Source organism: Rhincodon typus, chromosome 5 (genome assembly GCF_021869965.1).
Source record: "Rhincodon typus isolate 14 chromosome 5, sRhiTyp1.1, whole genome shotgun sequence".
In the NCBI taxonomy this organism is placed as follows: Eukaryota; Metazoa; Chordata; class Chondrichthyes; order Orectolobiformes; family Rhincodontidae; genus Rhincodon; species Rhincodon typus.
In genome coordinates this window covers 20,431,707-20,453,538 of record NC_063336.1, presented here as the reverse complement: position 1 = coordinate 20,453,538, position 21,832 = coordinate 20,431,707, and the positions used below count along the sequence as shown (strand labels likewise).

Below are 21,832 nucleotides of genomic sequence, written 5' to 3'. Positions count from 1 at the left end.
CTTGTTATCTCTGACATCTATAAAGCATGTGTATGACATCTGCTGGGTGGAAGCTGGCACTGCAGTTGTCCACTGAATCACATCATCATCTGCGATTTGTAACTGAACTATGACCTGCAACTCTGTCAAATGAAGTCAGCAATCACAAGGCACCAGGTTATAGTCCAACAAGTTTATTTGAAAACACAAGCTTTCGAAGGACTGAGGCTCCGAAAGCTTGTGTTTTCAAATAAACCTGTTGGACTATAACCTGGTGTTGTGTGACTTCTGACTTTGTCCATGCCCAGTCCAACACCAGCACCTCCACATCACGGCTGTCAGACAAAGGAATTTTAGAACACTCTACCTTTGGAAACCATCAAACTAACAGCTTACGATTCACTCACCGATTTTGCATCTGTTTCCTTGAAGAAATTCATATAAAGAAAAACCACATGGACATTTACCCAAGGCTAACATGAAGAGGCGTTCAATCAAATCCTAGTTTTGCAAACATTCGTACTTGTATTTTATCAATGTAGAAATGTGAAAGCAATCCCATGTGTCGCTTTTAAAAAGTGGAGCTAGTTCTGGTTGAAGAAGCTCATTGGTGTCTTGGGGTTTATTTGACATTTCATTTCAAACAATGCCCAAAATGGTTATAATATTTTGTAAACAAGAATGTATACTAAGGATCTCATTTATTTGATAATTTAATGGGATGTCATTTTAACGTGAACAGTCACAAATGCCATGCACCTTTTTGACTTATAAGACCCTAAAGTCAAATGCAATTAAAAAAGTTGAACAACTAAAAACAAAGGAGTAAGAGTACACCTCAGTGTCTGCATGAGACAGAGACTAAGCGAGTATATTTAGGGATTTAGTTCAAAGTGGGAGAAGAGGAAAGAGTAAGGTTTATTGCAAAAAGTAACCATGCTGACTGGGAGTCTGGTGAAGGGCAGGAAGGAGGTATATTTTATTTGACTCTTTTTCAGTAAGTTAGTAAGAAACTGCTATTAGGATCTGTTGTTAAATTGCTGTAAATTGCTTTTAAAGAAGTATCTGTGCTTGCATTTAACAGAAATGCCAGGAATAAGGGAATTTCAGGGTTATTATAATAAAGTAATATAAGCAATCCAAAGCAGAATAAAGTTAACATAAAGGTGAAGTATGGCAGCACAGCTCAGTTGCGTGGAACATAATATGTAGGAATTCATGGCCCCTCCTGGTGTTTGAGACAGCCACATGTGCAGGAAGTGCAACCAGCTGCGCTTGAAACCTGAGCTCTGGGTTTCAGAGCTTGAGTGGTGGGCTGGAGTCACTACACCACACACATGAGGCTGTGAGGTGATTGGATCACAGCTTAAGGGCCTGGAGGCAGAAAAGGAATAGGTGGTTGAGGCAGGTACAGCAGGAATCCCCTGGGGTATGGATGAATTGGTCCAAAGGGTCTGTTTCCATGGCTGAATGACTCTGACTCTACTGGGCGAATATGTTCCAATATAGAAAAAGGGCAGGACCATTAAATCCTGTGAACCCTGCTTCTGAGGGGTCTAGCATACTTAAAAGTAGACAAATCGCTAGGACTGGGTGAAATGTATCCCAGGTTGTTGAGTGAGGTAAGGAAGGAAATAGCAGGGGCGCTAACAATAATTTTTCATTCCTCTCCGGCCACAGGAGAGGTACCAGAGGACCTGAGGTCAGCCAATGTGGTAACATTAATCAAGGTAGGAGCAAGAGATAATCCAGGAATCTAACAGCAGTCAGTCTAACCTCAGTGGGAGAAACTACTGGAAGCAATTCTGAGGGACAGAATTAATTTGCATTTGGTCAGGCCGGGATTAATCAATAACAGTCAGATGGGGAGGTCACGTCTGACCAACTTGATTGAGTTTTTCAAAGAGGTGACCATTTGTGGGGAATGCTTTTGTTATAGTCTATTTGGACTTCAGCAAGGCTTTTGACAAGGTCCCACATGGGTGACTGATAGCAAAGGGAAGAGTGTATGGGATCCAAGGAAGTTTGGCAAATTGGATCCACAATCAGCTGAGTGGCACAAAGCAGAGCGTACTGGTTCAGAGGTGTTTTTCTGACTGGAAGTCCATGTCCAGTGGTGTCCCACAGGGGTCAATGCTGCTTTTTGTTGTTTTTATATATATAAGTGATTTAGACTTTAATATCGGAGGGTTGATCAATAAGTTTACAGATGATACTAAAACTGGTGGGGTGGTAAATAGTGAGGAGGATTGCCTTGGGATATGAAATGATATAGATGGGCTGATCAGTGGCAAAGGGAATTCATTCCAGGTAAATGGGAGGTGATGCTCTTGGGCAGGACAAACAAGGCAAAGGAATAGACAATGAACAGTAGGACCCTGGGAAGCACCAAGGATCAGAGGGTGTGCACGTACACTGGACCCTTAAGGTCAAGGAGATAAAGTGGTTATGAAGGCATTTGGGATACTTGCCTTTATTAGTCGAGGCACAGAATTTAAGAGCAGGGAGTTTGTGCTTGAACCGTAAGAGACGACTGATTAGGCCACAGCCAGAGAGAGCACTGTGTGCAGTTCTGAATCCATATCATAGGAGGGACGAGGACTGGACAGGGTGCAGAGGAGATTTACCAGGATGTTGCCTTATATGGACAGTTTCAGTTATGCAGACAAATTGGACAGACTGGGATTCTTTCCCTTGGAGCAGAGATTGAAGGGGCGGGGCATAGATCGGGTAGACAGGAAGAAACTTATTCCCCTTGACGGAGGGATGAATGACCAAACACCATCAATTTAAGGTAAGGGGCAGGAGGTTCAGAGATGTGAGGAAAAACATTTTCACCCAGAGGGTGGTGGGAATCTCACTGCCTGTAACACTGGTAATAATATAACATTTAAGAAGTATATAGACGTGCACTTGTACTGTCAAGGCATACAAAGCTATTGGCCAAGTGCTGGGAAATGAGGTTAGAATAGTTGGTTGGCTGTTATTGACCAGTATGGATGTGATGGACTGAAGGGCCTTTTTCTGTGCTGTATGTCTCTCTGACTCTATGATAAGCCCAGCAATTACAGACTGTCCGCTTAAATGCAGTGGAAGGAGAGCTTCTGGAAATAATTATTTGGGATGGAATTGATAGTCACAAAAAGCTAGCTTGATTTGGAAGAGCCAACACAAATTTCTAAAGGGGAAATTATGTTTAACTAACTTGCTGGAATATTTTGATGATGTAACAGAAAGGGGCAATGAGGGTAATGCAGTTAATTTGGTGTACATGGATTTCCAGAAAGCATTTGATACAGTGCCACACAATAGACTTGAGATGAAGGTTACGGGTCTCAGCATTAAATGGACAGTAGCAACACTGATACAAAACTGGCTAAGCGATAGGAAACAGAGGTCAATGGCCAATGGATATTTTTTGGGCTGAAGGAGAGTTTATTGTGGAATTCCGTAGGGGTCAGAACTAGGCAGGAAATTGGCACTAAGTCATGAAGCTTATTTGGAGAACTGATACAGACACAATGGATCAAATGGCTCCCTTCTGTGCCCTAAAATGTCTGCAATTCTATGAATAATGGCCACCTTACTGATTCTCAATCATGTATTTTATATGTTTCAGTTCTGTCACATTTACACTACCTCAAACCATCCAAAGGGAATGGCACTGTTAAGGCAAGAAGCCACACTTGAAATCTATAACTGCTGTTCACAGATTAAAAAATTACAATAATTACAATTGCAATGTTAAGAGTTTTTTATTTACACCTTATGGTCCAGAATAGCCACTGAAACCATTGAGTGAAGTTATATAATGCAACACTCTGAATACTGTGGGAAATGAACTATATTACAGTGATGCACTCTGTCACTAATTACAATCACATCTAATAATTGATTCACTTAAAAGCCACATGCTCCCAGAATTAACTCCAGGTTGTTCTGAGATTAAATTCCCAACTGGACTCAAAATATTCTCACAAATTAATTCAGCACACAATTTCTTTGTAGAAATTTCATGTAGAAATAATGTCTTGATTATATACAATTACTTACAATTTTGAAATATTTCAGAACTTTTGGAAACAATATTGCACAAGAAACCTCTGCAGAAAATGCAACACCTCAGTTTCCCATGGAAGGAATCATGACAGTATTGACTAGTACAAACAAGACACGGTGTTATCTGGGATACGTCTCTGGGTTAAAGAACCTCTCCTACTTTTCATATTATCAGTGCCAATCATTCTTGGACACAGTGTTTTTACCAAACTGACTATTCATTTTCTACCTACAGTATTCATCTAAACTATAACTTTGTCTGGAACACCTAAAAAGGTAACAGGTATTTTAACATTGCTTATCCAAAGTGGTGTATCTCCTGCCAATGCCTTGAATGGTGCTGTTTATATTGTCATTGTGCATCCACACTGCAGTGAACTTGGAGGAAGAGGGCTCATTGTTGGTGCTTTTCCCTTGTCTGACCCACTTCGCCACTGGCTGCTCCAATGTCCCACTGCTCCCGCTGACTGCCCCTCCTCATCGTCCTGTTGGTGCGAATTTGATAGCTATGTGCTGAAGGCAGTTGAATTTGTGGTTGAAGAGTGCAGTTTGCAGAGCTGAGATACATGAGGCTGAATTCAACTGCTCCATGGCAAAGGGCACCTGCACTTTAGACTTTGTAATACAAGACTGTGCCCCTGCCATTGCTGTAGATTCAATAACACATGCAGCTTGAAGTTTCCATAGTCCATCAACAAGCAATGAACAAATTTACCCATTGGCAATGATGTCCCAGGAGCAATGACTACATGGGCAGTTGTCATAGCAACAAGGACAGATATTCCAGAATTGGGAAGTTTTTTTTGTTATTCGTTCACAAGATGTGGGTGTCACTGGCTACACCAGTATTTCTTGCCCATCTCTAATTGCCGAGAGATCAGCGAAGAATAAGCCACATTGCTGTGGGGCCAGAGTCACGTGTAGGCCAGATCAGATAAGGGCAGCAGATTTCCTTCCCCAAAAGAACTTTAGTGAACTTCATGGGTTTTTACGATAATCAGCAATCGTTAGATGGTTGTAATTAGGTCAACTCTTTATTCCAGATCCTTTTACTGAATTTAAATTTCACCATAAGCTGTGGTAGGGTTCAAACCCATGTCCCCTGAACATTGGCTGCGGCGATCTGCATAACTAGTCCCTTGACAGGATTTTAATGCTGGCTTTTGGATGATAAAGATAATAGCTTCAACAATAAGCATCAAGCAGGGTGATACAGTTATTATATCAATTAAATTTGATAATATAACAATAGAGATAAATAATTTTAACCACAATGTGAGCTGCAATTAACTTTTCAATTACATGACAGCTTTAATGCTCAGCATTTAGTATTGTTTTTTGCAGCCACATAATGTCTCCCATGAGGTTTTAGGTGCCTAATTCTTTCGCAGTTCCCCAGTGATCTTCGGGTAAACATCCTCCAAGGCAGACTTCTGGATTCACAATAATGCAGAGTTGCTGAGCAGAGGCTGATAGCCAAGTTCCGTACCCATGAGGACGGCCTCAACCGGGATGTTGGGTTCATGTCGCACTACAGGTGACCCCACCACACTATACACACACACACACACACACACACACAAATCTATGAGGTGAATTTGCAAATTTGTAATTGCAGATACATTCTATTTTGTTCAAGAAGCACACAATTTGTAGACAGTCAGTGTGGCATTTTATAAATTCCTACTTTGGAAATAAAAGCAGTCTGACTCCGAGTTGATACCCAGCCACATTCTAAACAAGATCTCACACCTAAAATGCATTGACTGACCTGGGATGTCACCTCTAGCATACTGAGGGAACTTGGGGCAGTGACTTGAAAGAGATTCTGGAATTTGCATATTAATCCTTTCGAACTGATTAAAGATTTAACAGCCATCTTTGGTTTATTCAATATCGCATCAGTTCAATGACCCTTTGATCTTTTGCTTATAAATTCTGTGTCTGGTGCCACCTCTCTCACTGACACCTGAAGAAGGAGTGAGACTCTAAAAGCTTGTGTCTTCAAATAAACCAGTTGGAGTAAAAGAAATCAATTGTGTTGCATTGACATGTGAAAATGGCATCATTGTAGGGAGGAAGATAAGGAACAAGTATGTCAGGTGCTAACAATAGTGGAGGATGACAGACAGTGAGAGTGAGATAAAAGGGAGATGCAGACAAATCACAAAGTGAATCAGAGATAGTAGGAACTGCAGATGCTGGAGAATCCGAGACAGCAAGGTGCAGGGCTGGATGAACACAGCAGGCCAAGCAGCATCATAGGAGCAGAGAGGCTGACGTTTCGGGCCTAGACCCTTCATCAGAAAAGTGAACCTGATTAGCTGGAATACTGAGACAGTTAGACACTGTCATCCAGGAATGGCAGATTATTATGGAATTTATAGAAATTTGTCGAGATCCATGAGTGTGGATAGCCAGCCAGGAGGTGAGATGCTAATGAATCAGTACCAATGAAACAACATTCTCAGCATTTAAACACAGAAAACTATCACAGTTGAAAACAAAGATCTAAAAAAAAATCACTTGACTGAATTTAGCCAAAGTATCTAGGGTTCTCCACTGGTATTTGTTCCCAAACCTGATTTTCACAAAATTTAATTGACAGCATGTGGGCATTGCTGGCTGGGCCAGCATTTATTGCCCATCCCCAATTACTCCAGAGAGCCGTTAAGAGTCAACCACATTGCTCTGCGTCTGCAGTCACATGTAAGCCAGACCAGGTAAGGACAGCAGAATTCCTTCCCTAAAGGGAACATTAGTGAATCAGATGGGGTTTTGTCCTCCAACAACCTGTAACAGTTTTATAGTCAACATTAGACTATCAATTCTAGGTGTTTGTTGAATTCAAATTCCACCATTTGCCATAGTGGCTTTTAAACCCAGATCCCTAGAACATTACCAATGTCTCTCAATGAATAGACTAGCAATAACACCACTAGGCCGTTGCCTTCCCTCCTAGATTCTGCAGAGATTACAGAAAACTAAATGCTGTGATGAAAACAGATTTGTAGCCAAACCCTCAATTAGATGATTATATCAGGAGGATTCATGTGCGTCACTGCTCACCAAGATTGATTTGTTGAAGGGGTACTGCCTGGTACTATTGACATAGAGAACTAAAGAGATATCAAACTTTGTTATAACAAAGTTATATAAATATTGAGTTGTGCCATTCAGGTTTAACAATGCTCCAAGACAACAAGGTGCAGGGCTGGATGAACACAGCAGGCCAAGCGGCATCATAGGAGCAGATGCTCCAGCTATATTCCAAACACGAATGAACTGATTTGTAACTAGTGTATATAATTGTGTACTTGGATGATGTACAATAAATAGGAATGTCTGGGAAGAACATACTAAACAACTGGAGGGCTTATTTAAATAGTCTCAGCTAGCTGACGTGGTAATAAAATTTTCCAAGAGTGATTCATGAAATTAAGAGTAACTTAACTAGGACCCACTGTAGGACTAGGGCTAGTGTTGCCAAGAACAACAAAAGAGATTGCTAGAGTTTCCTGTTCCTAAGCTAAACAGGAAACCATGTAGATTTTTGGAGATCTGTGTCTTTCAAAGATTCATACTTAACTTCAGCACTGCAACTGTACCTTTAACAGATTTGTTATGAAAACAGGCACAGACAATATATTTGAAGAGAGTTCAAAACAGTGTTTGAAAAGTTGAAGCCAATCCTGATGAATGAATCAGTGCTAGTTACCTCGGTCTTCACTAACCCTTTAACAAAGCGAATTGATGTGGCGACTTTGGAGTGGATTTGTTTCCACTACAAGGTGATGAATTAGATGTGGAGGAGCCAGTAGGGCACATATCCAAGAAGCTGAATCACTATCAAAAGGAATACTCTCCAGTGGGAAATAAAACTCTGGTATTTTACTTGCTCTTGAATATTTTGAAGTTTATAACTGTCAAAGCCACAAAAAGATACTAATTTACAATTACTACAATCCTTTGGGCTTTGTACAGAAATCTAAGACTCAAAATGCTAGACTATATCATCATTGTTAAGTCAACTTCATAATATTCATATCAACGGAATAGATAACATCATATCAGATGCACCATCAAGAATGAAATGATGCTGGAATAGTTTGGAGATTTTAAAAAGGTAACAAGAAGTTGGATAAATCCTGTATAGAGAATGAATGAGGGTGAATCCTTTTTAAAACTTTGTTGCGGTACGTGTCATATTTACATTGTAATGAAACCCATCCAGAAATAGTGTTTCATTTCGAGGGTAAAGCCATGTTAGAAGCAAATATGTGTATGGATTTTGTGAATTGGGAAATGGAAGCTTTGGACCAGAGTTTGCAGAGAAATTGTGGCTTCTTAGGATTCAAGAATCAAAAGGTAAAAAAAAACTAGGGATGGTCTACTGTTTATATAAAAAAACGTGATTTTGGGACAATAAGCCTTTAAAAGAGAGATACAAGATTGCTTTATAACCTATAATTGAGAGACAGACAAACTGGGTTTTTGAGGCAGGTCTTTGCTGAAGGGTGCCTAGCAACATCCTCTGAACTGAGTTTGTTGTGTCTGCCAGTAAACTGTATTTCGTCAGTTGGGAAAAGACCTCCAAGCCAGAAATGGTAAAATCTGTCTTTTCTGAAAGTGGAAGTTGGTAGAAAGCTGGAAGAAATCAAGCCCCACTACTCCATGATCTCTCCAAATCTTTCTCTCTGACAGGAAGAGAGAAATTCCTTAAAACAAAAGTAGTTAAAAAGCTAGTTTGAAAAAAAAGATAAACTTTCAGACATCAGGACTTCAAACTGTCTCGCAGCTGAATGTGAACTCCAGACTGATGATCTTCCATCACTTTGATCTTGTCAACAGGAAAATGAAAGAACTGTGAGAAATCAGCACACTCTGTCCTTTTAGTTTGGATTCTAGGCCAACAGGGTGGTTTTCTTTTACAAGATCATAATATGCTTCAGACCTTTGCCATCTTGTCCTCTCTGTATTTTCATGAGTAGTGTGTTGGGAATAAGGAGAATATGGTTTAAGTCTACGTACTACACAGTTTGCCACTTACTTAAAGGATAAGTTTGTTCTTAATTAGCAAGTAGTTCTTGAGTTTATTGAAGAAACCTGGTTCAAAATTGCTTTTGCTCTAGATGGCAGTAATAAAGAGAAACAAACGAAATATTGTAGTGATAAAAGTAAAACACTTATATGAGCGGCATGATGGCTCAGCAGTTAGCACTGTTGCCTCAGTACCAGGGACCTCGATTCCACACTCAGGCGACTGTATGGAGTTTGCACATTCTCCCTGTGTCTGCGTGGGGTTCTTCCAGGTGCTCTGGTTTCCTCTCACAAGGATGTGCAGGCTAGGTGGATTAGGCATGGGAAATGCAGGGTTGCAGAGATGGGTTGGGTCTGGGTGGGATGCTCTTCGGAGGATTGGTATGGACTTGATGGGACGAATGGCCTGCTTCAACACTCTAGGGATTCTACATCTTTGGTGGGGCTCGATTTCCAATGCACTTGTCCCATCAGATTCCTAACTGCCAATTCAGCACAGACCCCAAACTGCAGACAAGAACAAATTCAGCATAAGGCTGTTTGGAAGAAACCATTGAATAAATATGTTTGGCAAATGGCTGTAGCCAGAGAATAATTGAGGAATGATGTTTAGCACAAGCTCATGACTGGAAATGAAAGGTTAAAGGAGATATATTAGTGAGAGACAAGTGGAGATAAACAACAGGAAATGTACAAGTTAGGCTTACTGGTACATCTGAGAAACCTCTTTGAATTTGAAGAGCTTTAAAAGTAACCAAGCTCGAGGAACATCAGCTGCTATTTCAGCTTCCTAGAAGAACACACTTGGACTAATAAGTGATCAAGGATTCGCTGATATTAATTTCACTGCTGTTTGCCGAGAAATCACTTAACAAGATAGAATATACATGTTTTCATCAAACTGGCACTGATATTTCATAACAAAACTTTAAACCATTCAACCAGTTTTATAATCACAAATTAGATGTTATTACTCCTTGATAATGTTTATAATTATCATGTAATCAATATTGATGTCATGTACTACTAAGCAGGAGTCTTCTGCAAAGGGATGTGAATTATCTTCACCTTCCATCATTCTCAATCCAGTTTTCCTAATCTGACTGTTCATTTTGGAAACGCAAAGCGTGACTTCATGCGCTTACTCACAGATGGTCTAAGTGTTAATTGGATTATTAGTTCAAGCACAAAATGAAATATCAATATGTATAGTTTCCAGTTCATACTTCCTGGATTCCCCCAATCTGAAACACAAGCATGGGAAATTCATCCTGTGTTGAAGATAACCACAGTTTCATATGGTCAACAATAAATATCAAAATAAATGAAAAAGCATAAATAAATTTAAGGGCAACATGTATTTTATAAATTGCAAAATAGGAATGAACTTCTGCAGCACCATACCACATCATAAGGAATGTTGAAATAAATGTAATGCAGCAATTAATGAGAAAGTCTGGTTAATTACAGAACTCATCACAGCAATGACTTTACATGAATATCAAAGGCATCATAGATTTAATCTCCCAAGGGCGATTATCTGAAATTTAAAAGTTTCAGCCTAGTTAGCAATGTTCCTGTTAATGAACTTGTGTCCTGTATTACATTCAGGTTTGCCTGTTAATTTATTGCAGCATTTTTTTCCTGAATTTATAGCCTTCATTCACCATCAAAACTCTACAAATGCAGTACAGCAAAACAAAAACCCAAAAGAACTGTGGATGCTGGAAATCAGAAACAAAAACAGAAAAACTCAGCAGGTCTGGCAGCATCTGTGGATAGAAATCAGAGTTAAGGTTTCGGGTCCAGAGATCCTTCTTCAGACTAGCAAAAAGAAAGGAGGGCTTGCACTAATACTGCATTTGTCACAACCACCAGTTGGCTAAAGGCATTTTAGAGCCAGTGAAGTGTAATGTAGGAAATGTGTTGCCAAATTGTACACATTGAGCTCCACCAAACAGCAACTTGGAAATAACAAGATAGTCTGGTTTGTTTTTGGTTGAGGGATAAATATTGGCCTCCTTCAAGTGGTATGGTGGCTCAGTGGTTAGTACTGCTGCCTCACAGCACCAGGGACCCTGGTTCGATTCCACCCTCAGACAATTAACTGCGTGGAGTTTGCATGTTCTCCCTGTGTCTATGTGAGTTTCCTCCAGGTGCTCTGGTTTCCTCCCACAGTCCAAAGGTGCAGGTTAGGCCATGCTAAATTGCCCATACAATCCAGGGATGTGTAGGCTAGATGGATTAGCCATGGGAAATGCAGAGTTACAAGGATTAGGTAGGGTGCTGTTCAGAGGGTTGGTGCAAACTCGATGGGCCAAATGACCTGCTCCCACATTGTAGGGATTCTATGGATCAAAATAATGTCATGCAATCCTTTCCATCTACCCAAGACAGCAGGCAAGTCTGTGGTTTAACATAATAACTAAAGGATAGCAGTTCTAACACAGCACTACTCTACTGGAGGACCAGCTTTGATCTTTGATTCCCAAGTTCTGGTGTGGAACCAGAATCTGGCTCTCTTCCGGCTCAGAGATAACAGTACAACCAACTGAACCACAAGTGATATGGCAGAAAGGGGCCTGCTGTATTGGTGTTGAAAGACTTACCATTTCTCCAACCAAGGTAAGTAAGAGGTACATTCGCAAAGCAAAGTAGTGTACATCCAGCCGAATGTGGCCTGAGGAAACCTCTTCAGCTCAGCATTATTCATAATTCGAAATGCCAACACAGAGTCAGACCAGAACGGGATGGGTTCCATCGGAGTTTCTTTAAAGATCTCCCATCTAGAAAAACATAGAAAGAAAAGATTTCATGATTTGAACAGCAATGTAATATTTTATTTACCCTGATGTTTCTAAAACTGTCTACCAGTCTAAAACCAACTATTTTTGTTACTTGTATAAATATGACGCTACATGTTTCGAGTGAAAATTTGTCTGGTGACACATCCTGGGATATTTTACTAATTTAGACATAAGATATAGATGCAAGTTAGTGCTGTATTCGAAGCAGAGATATTCCAAGCATAAGCGTGCCTTTTAGTATCAAAATTGGTAAAAATTAATAAAAATTTTAAACAGTCAACATTGTCCATTGCCAGCTGGTTCATGAGATTATTGGAAGACTTCTTTAAAAAAAATGCCTGCAACTCACTGAATCAGAGAATGGTTGCAGCACCTAGGTCAGGCCATTTGGCCCACATTTTGTCTGTGCAAGTTCTCAATTCTTCCATAAAATAGAACAGTTTTTCTTTGTCTATTCTTATCTCAGTAACTGAAGTTTCTCCCCCTGGAACCATTCTTGCCTTTATCGATAAAGCCCAGGTTTCTGTACGCTTTATTGATCACTCTTTCAAACTGCCTTGTCATCGTCAATGATTTACACACATTTACATACAGGGGGCCTGCTCTTCAGAACTGTACCCTTTGTTTTATATTGTCTCTCTGCATTTGAATTTTGATAGGGAGAAAGCAAAGTTAACAATGTTCACTGTTTTACAGATCATTAAACTACACTGATGGTGTATGGAAGAAGTAGCACCTCACACAAGCTCACCACACGTGAGAGAGCACGCTGTGTGTGAGAACATGCCTGTGTGTGAGAGCACGTCTGTCTGTGCGCATATGTGAGCAAGTGTGCGTACATGCACAATCATGTGTGTATATATGCATGTGTGTGTGTATATATATGTGTGTGTATATATATATTATATATATGTGTGTGTGTGCGTGTATATATATGTGTGTGTGTATATGTGTGTGTTATATGTGCATATGTGTCTGTGTATGCATGTGTGTGCGCTTGTGCTTGTGCATGGGGGTGTGTGGGTGGTCTAACTAGGTGCAGTTAGCTATTGATTGTGTTACTTAGCATCTACTCTGACAACCAAAGACTGATTCTGGGGAGCTAAGCGGTTGAGACCTATCTGAGGAGTGACAGTCTTGAAGGTGGGTCAGCTCTGTATTGTGAAGCATACAGAACTCAACAAGTCACAGAAGATATGATTCTGATCCTGGTGACCCACTGCATCTGGATCTCTCTCTCTCTCCATCTGGGCTTTATCTCCACCTATCCACTCACTCCTGTTCCCCTCAACCCTGTTATCAACATAAGTAGCATGTTATCCCAGCTTCTTCCAGTTCTGCAAAAGGCTCACTGGATTCAAAATATTATCTCTGCTTTCTCTTCACAGATGCTGTGAGAGTTTCTCCCACATTTCCTGTTTTTGTTTGTACCAGCCATGTAAACTCATTTTGCCCCTGCATTCCAAAATTACTAAATAATCAGGGGGAAAGGGAGCAGAGGAATTAATTACAGCGACTACCACCTAAGTGCCACAGGGATCCATGCTGGGGCTAAAATTACTTACAACTGGTAACAACGGCGAGGACGAGGAAAGTAAAAGACTAGGTCAAAGGTGAGTAACTCATCCCCTGGTTCCCCAGTCCCTGTGTGTACCATCTACAAGGCTCAAGACAGCATCTTCCAAACCCACAACCACTTCCATCGAGAAGGACAAAGGCAGCAGGCATATGGGAACATCACCATATTCAAGTTTCCAAGCCACTCACCATCCTGACTTGGAAATGTATCGCTGTCCCTTCACTGTTACTGGGTCAAAAACCTGGAATCCCTTCCCTAATGGCATTGTGGGTCTACCTACAGCACCTACAGACTGCAGCTCAACACCATCTTCTCGAGGACAAATAGGGATGGGCAATAGATACCGGATCCACATCCTATGATTAAATTTTAATAAAAGGACTGACTCCAAGACAGTAATACATGGCTCTCTTTCTACTCTATTTAAGATGTGCATAGTTGAATAAACAGTGCTAATTACTAAGATCGCTAAACCCCCAGACAATATACTTAGAGGGGAAGCAGTAATGGAGTTGCTACAGCTCATTAAATGCCTGACATACTTGCTAATACACAACATGGCCAGAAGTAGGGTACAATAGTCACCAACATTTCTTGTTTCAGATATAATCGCAGGAAGATCCCACAGGCATGAAGTAAGTCCTACCACCAATGCTGATTGCACATGTCTGCGGAAAGAGGCCATTTTAGGGCTCTGTCCTGCAGCAAAAAGCTTCTGTCTTTGAGACACAGATCCCTGCCAGGACCATAGAGGTGTATGTGATGTAAGAAATCAGAGCTATTTGAAGAGCCTTCCCTGGGTGTAAAAGCCCTGATGACAGAGGATTTCAACTCTCAGCATTCTAGCACCAATTACACACTAATCAGCTTGGGTTTTCACCTACTCCTCTGCTACCCATTGCCTGCTAACATGGGCTGGCACAAGCAGGGCGTGTTTCTTTTTCATTGGTGCTGAGAATGATTCTAAAAGGGCTGCGGAGACTAAGTTTACATTGCAATGGTGTAAGGTAGGGAATTTCAAGAATACAATGTACTTACTATGAAGGAATAGTATTGTAAGCCCATGTCAGGACAGTGTCATCTTATTCCCATGAGTTTTGTTTTATTTGTACGTTTAGAGGATGTGGGAACATCACCGGCTGGGCCAGTTTCATTCTCCAGATCTAGTTGCCCTTGAGAAGAAGGTGGAGATGATCTGCTGCACACTGGTCCATGGCAGTGCAGGGCAATGCTGTTGAATTCATCTTGATAGTTTCAGGATATGCATCCTGTGCCCACTAGTAGTAATGGCAAGTAAAACAGATTGAGCCTGCCCTGTCCTGGATGATGCTGAGCTGTTTGTTAAGTGTTGCCATCACATTCGACCAAGCAAGTGGCAAAGGTTCCATTCTGCATTGCATTCAGCAATAACAGCCAAACATTCAGGTCAATGGCTGGTATTGTTTTTCTCTGCAGCTTCAAACTCTTTCAACACTCCTGTTTAATCTAATGGTGTGACTCACTTGTCTACCAGTGAACTGTCACTGTAGTCATTCTCACCCTGAATCCTTTCTCACATTCACACCATTAATTCACACCATTATTCATTCTTCTGAACAACATTCTGGGATCAATAAAATAATTATATCTCTAATAAAGGCAATGGTAACTTTAGTGGCCCCATTAGTGTGTCAGTCCCTTTTACAACTTATTTGATCTGGGGAACCTGCATGAACACTGCCAAGCTCAGAGCATTTTTTGTGAGATCTTGAGCCAAGCAATGTCCTCCAGGTAGGCCTTCAGAACCCGAGGTCTGACTAACCTCCACCGCCATCCCAACAACACAGTAAGATTCCCATTTTGAACTGAGATTTTTTTACTGTTATTCAGTTTGACAACACTTCAAATTGGATTCCTAAAGTAAAACTTTTTGGTTCTAAAACTCATGCATTGTAACATTAGATTTTCACAATAACTCTCACTCTTCAGGTCCTGCATACCTTTCTATGCAGTTCATCTTCCTGTCTTACAGCTGTACCCTCAGACACAATGCTGCCTCCTCCAAACAATCTCACATTAGATATAAGCGTAGCTTTCTTTTATTTGCTCTGATCCTAACACTGCCTCGGACATTGTTCCCCGAGGTCTGCCCAATCTTTCGTGCTCATCAATCGTATGAGTTCTTAACTAGTTTTCCTCATTCTATTCCTCTGCTGCTCCTCTATACAAACTCAATTACTACCTGCCTGTTTTGGTTACTGTCATTTACCAGCTCTACTTGATGCTGCAACAAATTCTCTGCATCCCCTTACAATGGTACCAAGCCCATATCTTCCATAAAATATAAAAAGAGAGAGAAAGCTCTTTGATGTTGTACAATTCTTTACTCTGGCATGTTTACATACATTTACAGTCTTGGCACAGTATATACAGAGAAACTTGTTCTCACTGGCAAATGAGTCAGAAACTAGGGGACATAGATTGCGGAAAATTTGCAAAAGATTCGGGGAGGGTAAGAGAAAACATGCTCAGTTTTTTTTGCACAGCAAGTTAGTATTACCTAGAATGCACTGCCTGCAAGATTGGTGGGAGCTGACCCAATTCAAACTTACAGAAGATTATCGGATGGGTATATAACAACTCAATTGAAACAGCGGGCAAACATCGACTGCACCTAGAGGACCATCAACTCAGTGAAAGGCACTGTTTGCTCTGCCTGAAACCTGCTGGTCTTCCAGAACAAGGAGTTGACCCCAACCGAGTGTTGCAGACTGGCACATCCCAATGTCCAGGATTACATGCTGAGGGACGCACTAAAGCTTGGCACAGCTGCCACTGAGGCACAGTGGAGAAAGACCAAAGTCTAAGGTCTTTCTGTCGAAGTCAGTTGGGGATCCATTCAGTTACTGGACCCTCCTAGTGCCTTGATGCACTATATAAAATATTATCTTGTATGTTTTAGAGATTCCTTTGGTTTGTTGGAATAGAGTCAAACTCAAATGTTTGTTTGTTTACTTCGTGTGCTACTGTCCAAAACTGAACTGCATTAGTGACAATGTATGTACAGGTATTTCTACTATAACGTGTGTTTTGTTACCACGAATTGGCTGTAGCACGATTGATGAGCAGTGGATGCTGTTTGGATAATGCAAACTTTCTACTGTACAGCATAGTGATTTCCTACAGAGATTTCCCCTTAAAGCAATTTTCCGCGGTGATTTTCTATTGTGCGAGGTCGCACAATAACACAACTATCGTGTTATAGGAGAACTACCTGTAGACAGAGATTTTTTTATGAATAAAGTATATTTTTGAAATTAAAAAAGAAGTGGATAAGTATAGGTAATTGAATAGCTCTTACTAAGAACATGCAAAGCCACAGGTCAGAGCTGCGTGCTGTAGGATTTAAATCTGGGTGAAAATCTGGGTTTAATATCTTATCTGGAAGATGAAGACCCGTCAAATATCACTGATAGATCAGAGATATATAGAGTCCCAAATAGATCATTTCTCATCTTTCTTTAAAAAGAAAATTTGTCATTTTAAGATATAATGAGAACTGAAAATTGTGTCCTTACCCAGACAGGATCTGCACACCGATTTCAGATGCCTCCTCTGACTGTGCGATTGAGTAGATGTGAGCAAATGTATCATCAAACCAGCGCTTCTGAAGTTCAACTGGTGTCTCTAATTTGAAAAGGATAGAAGACTTGTAAAAACAAGAATCGGTAAAAACTGAACCATTTTAAAATCACCAGATATCCATATCCATTAATGCACAGAAAGGTACCAAAATTTAACTATCACTGACATAAGCCTATCAAGGTGTTCACAAAAATATTTAAATTATACAAGTAGTCACGTTTTAATACAGAACTTGAGTTCTGCTAAAATAGAAATAGGCTGCTGCTGAAGTTTTTTAATTTAATTTGCACTCGTCAGGACCGAAGCAAGAATGTCACATTTCAAAGGGAACACTAACTTATATGGCATGAGAAAAAACGTGCAGATTGATTAGCAGGTGGACTTTGACTGGTCATAGCACTGACTTGGAAACTGCACCAAGGAACAGATATCCCTCAAGCTTTTGTTTAATTAAGAAGTTGCAATGCCGGGATAGTGGGAAGGAGGGCAGGGCCGATGGTGGCACAGTGGTGTTGACAAAGGGGGTACTAATGGCGGTGAAGGAGAGCATTCCCTTGGTCTTTTGCCATGGGCACCCCAACCATTTTGTCCATTTGCTCCTCCTCCCCCTCTGTCTACAGCTTAAAAGCCACTATTTTCCAGCTCCTTCCAGTTCTGAAGATGAGTTACATTGGACTTGAAACATTTATTCTGTTTTTCTCTCCACAGACAGCTCCTGACCTGAGTTTCTCCAGCATTTTTGGTTTTATTTCAGATTTCCAGCACCTGCACGATTTTGGTTTTAAGTATTCTTTCAATGAAGTCACTATTGTAATGTAGTCTTAAATGTGATTACCTCTGTCACATGGCTCATGCCATCTGTAGCTTGTCCTATTTTGCTGCTGAAATGCTCTTTCTTGCTTCTCTTATCTCCAGACTCGACTAATCCATTGCTGTCCTGGCTAGTTTCCTCACCTACCACCTAATTTCAGTTTTACCTAAACTTCTACTGTCCATATCCTAACTCACTTGTATGCTTGCTGACCACAACAGCTCTTAGTCCAGCAAGATCTCTCATTTTAATGACCCAATCCTGGCTTCTAATCTATCTGTGGTCATATTCTCCCAATCTCTGTAATTTTCTTTAGTTACAGAACACTCATAACTCTCAGTGCTTCAAGTGTTCTGGCCTTTTATAGGAATTAGAGTGCATACCCTTGCTGCACCCCTTTCCTCTTCGATATATTGCTGCCTGGAACCTAAGCTCTAGAATTCCTTCTCTAAACATCTCCGCCTCTCTTTCCTTCTTTGAGGTATGCTTTAAAATCTACCTCAGCACAAGTGGCTACCTACACTGTAGCTCACTAGTTCACTGAATATTAGAATCCCTGCAATGTGGGAGCGGGCTATTTGCCCCACAAAGCTTACACTGACCCTCCAAAGAGCATCCCACAGAGACCCACACGCCACTCTATCCCTGTACCCTGTATATGCCATGGCTAATCCATCTAACCTGCACATCCCTCGACACTACATGGCAATTTAGCATGACCAATCTACCTAACCTGCACAGCTTTGGTCTGTCGGAGGAAACTCATGCAGACACGGGGAGAACATGCAAACTCCACACAGATAGTCGCCCAAGGGTGGAACTGAACCTGGGAGTCCCTGGCTCTGTGAGGCAGTAGTGATAACTACTGAGCCACCATTGATTACACAGGATTGTGCTTTTTGAAGTACCTTGAGATGATTTTCATGTGCAAGGTGCTATTTGGTCCTTTTCACATTGTGGTTTCTGGGAGCTCACTGCGTACAAATTGGCTGCCACAAAAGTGACTATACTCCATACGTATCGCATTGCCTGCAAAGCACTTTCAGGAATGTGCTGGCCGCTATAGCAATGCAAGTTCTTAATGCCAAAACTGCAAATCGTTGCAAGGTCATTGCATGGTTTACTCCAGGAATGTAACACGTGGTCCCAATCTTGCTGCTGTTTCTTGCCTTTAAGTTAAATGTGGGGCATGTTAATTCGCTGCCGGCTCACCTCGAGAGAAGTGTGGGCTGAGAATTCCCGCAGCGACATCGCTAGTTGTGTAAGGGGAGAACTTTTCTGCTATCACAGTGACAGAGCAATCTGGAATAGACTCCGCTATGTGCACGGCGGTAGAGAGCCCCACCACACCGGCTCCAATCACAGCAACTTGCAACTTGTCCATGGTCTGAATGGAGAAAGATAGTTAGAAACAACATCCTTCATTAACCCCAACAGTGAGATTTCCAACCCAATAAACCAGCTACCATTTTGGAGCAATAAAACCTGTTGATAGAAGTAGTTTCTGCTATGTAAGATCAGAGCCCTGACCTTGCAGCGAAAATTGCCTGCCACTGGGTCAGTTACAGGGAGTTTTCTTAATTAATTCACAATATTTGGGTATTGCTGGCAACAGCAACATTTATTCACACATCCTAATTTCCCTTGAGAAACTAATGGTGGAGTGGAGAAGGGTGGTGGGGGGTGATGGATCGGTGTTGATGACTGTAGCAAGATGCTGAGCTAGAGAGGGACGCATTTGTTTTCCAATTCTATGCAACAAAAGGGGCCTGCCACCCAACACAGGCCTCCTCCACCTCCCCCCCCCCCCAAATCCCCAACCCGACCCAACACCTTCCCCACAATGTGCCATTGACCATGTGGCCACTTTTGGACCACCCACGGATGACGTCACATCTGCCGCCGCCGGGTACGCCACTGCCGGTACATCGACACCGCTGCTGATGCCGCTGCCTCCATTTCCGAGGCCAACACCACAGACATCAAAGACGCACCTGCTGATACCACTGCTGCCGCCGCAGCCAACATCCAGGACTTACCGACCGATTCCGCTCCGCCCACCGCATACCCCGCTCTGCCCACCGCCTACCCCGCTCCGCCCACCGCCAATGTCGCTCTGCCCACCACCTACCCCGCTCCGCCCACCGCCAACGTCGCTCCGCCCACCGCCAATGTCGCTCCGCCCACCACCTCCACAGCCAGCACCTCCAGAGGAGACAATAGCACCCAGCCCTGCCGAGTCTTCACCATCCCCCAGATCTCCCCCTTACTGAGGACGAACGGTCAGTCCTCAGTAAAGGGCTCACATTTATCCCCCTCCACCTAACATCAACGAATACCGCTCACGCTTGGACGTTGAACAGTTTTTCCGCCGCCTCCGCCTCTGCGCTTACATCTTTAATCGTGAACCTAACCCTCCCCCTACTGACCCCTACTCCCGCCTCCAACACACCTCCTCCTCCTGGGCACCACCCCAAGGCCTCCTACCCTCCCTCGACCTCTTCATCTCCAACTGCCGTCGCAACATCAATCGCTCCAACCTCTCCATCCCTCTCACCCACTCCAACCTCTCCCTCACAGAACGTGCCCTCCGCTCCCTCCGCTCCCATCCCAGCCTCACTATAAAACCCACGGACAAGGGAGGCGCAGTTGTAGTATGGCGCATTGACCTCTACATCGCCGAGGCCAGACGCCAGCTCTCTGACTCCTCCTACCGCCCCCTTGATCATGACCCCACCCCCGACCACCAAAACATCATCTCCCAAACCATCCACAACCTCATCACTTCAGGTGACCTCCCACCCACAGCCTCCAACCTCATCGTTCCCCAACCCCGCACTGCCCGCTTCTATCTCCTTCCCAAAATCCACAAACCTGACTGCCCTGGTCGACCCATTGTCTCCGCCTGCTCCTGCCCCACCGAACTCATCTCCACTTATCTCGACTCCACTTTCTCCCCCTTGGTCCATGAATTCCCTACCTACGTCCGTGACACCACCCACGCCCTCCACCTCCTCCAAAACCTCAGATTCCCTGGTCCCCAACACCTCATCTTTACCATGGACGTCCAGTCTCTATACACCTGCATTCCCCATGCAGATGGCCTAAAGGCCCTCCGCTTCTTCCTGTCCTGCAGGCCCGACCAGTCCCCCTCCACTGACATACTCATCCGCTTACCTGAACTTGTTCTCACCCTCAACAACTTCTTTTTCAATTCCTCCCACTTCCTACAGACAAAGGGGGTGGCCATGGGTACCCGCATGGGCCCAAGCTACGCCTGCCTCTTTGTAGGTTACATGGAACAATCCCTCTTCCGCACCTACACTGGCCCTAAACCCCATCTCTTCCTCCGTTACATCAATGACTGTATCGGCGCCACCTCATGCTCCCACGAGGAGCTCGAACAGTTCATCCACTTCACCAACACCTTCCACCCCAACCTTAAGTTCACCTGGACCATCTCTGATACCTCTCTCTCCTTCCTGGACCTCTCTGTTTCCATCTCTGGCAACCACCTGGAAACCGATATCCATTTCAAGCCCACCGACACCCACAGCTACCTAGAATACACCTCCTCCCACCCACCTTCCTGCAAAACTGCCATCCCCTATTCCCAATTCCTTCGCCTCCACCGCATCTGCTCCCAGGATGAGGCATTCCATTCCCAAACATCTCAGATGTCCTTGTTTTTCAAGGACCGCAACTTCCCCCCGCAGTGGTCGAGAATGCCCTCGACCGTGTCTCCTGCATTTCCCGCAACTCATCCCTCACACCCCCTCACCGCAATAACAACCAAAACAGAATCCCCCTCGTCCTCAAGTACCACCCCACCAACCTAAGGATCCAACACATCATCCTCCGACACTTCCGCCATCTGCAATCCGACCTCACCACCAAAGACACTTTTCCCTCCCCACCCTTATCTGCTTTCTG

General features: G+C 42.7%; 2 protein-coding genes across 3 annotated transcripts in view; both read right to left on the bottom strand.

The window, feature by feature from the left end:
- LOC109914625 (probable methyltransferase-like protein 24) overlaps window positions 1–11,789 on the bottom strand; it is a 152,113-nt gene extending 140,324 nt beyond the window's left edge. The window contains exon 1 of the mRNA XM_048596810.1: window positions 11,688–11,789. Within this exon, the coding sequence (XP_048452767.1) occupies window positions 11,688–11,720 (33 nt within the window). The 5' untranslated portion in view covers window positions 11,721–11,789. The remainder of the gene's footprint in view (window positions 1–11,687) is intronic.
- ddo (D-aspartate oxidase) overlaps window positions 1–21,832 on the bottom strand; it is a 70,451-nt gene that overhangs the window by 21,153 nt on the left and 27,466 nt on the right. For both annotated transcript variants that reach the window (XM_048596812.1, XM_048596811.1), the window contains exons 2-4: window positions 19,112–19,286; window positions 17,022–17,130; window positions 11,688–11,864 (exon numbers count right to left, since the gene is read on the bottom strand). In XM_048596812.1, coding sequence (XP_048452769.1) covers window positions 11,688–11,864; window positions 17,022–17,130; window positions 19,112–19,283 — 458 coding nt within the window. In that variant the 5' untranslated portion in view covers window positions 19,284–19,286. The remainder of the gene's footprint in view (window positions 1–11,687; window positions 11,865–17,021; window positions 17,131–19,111; window positions 19,287–21,832) is intronic.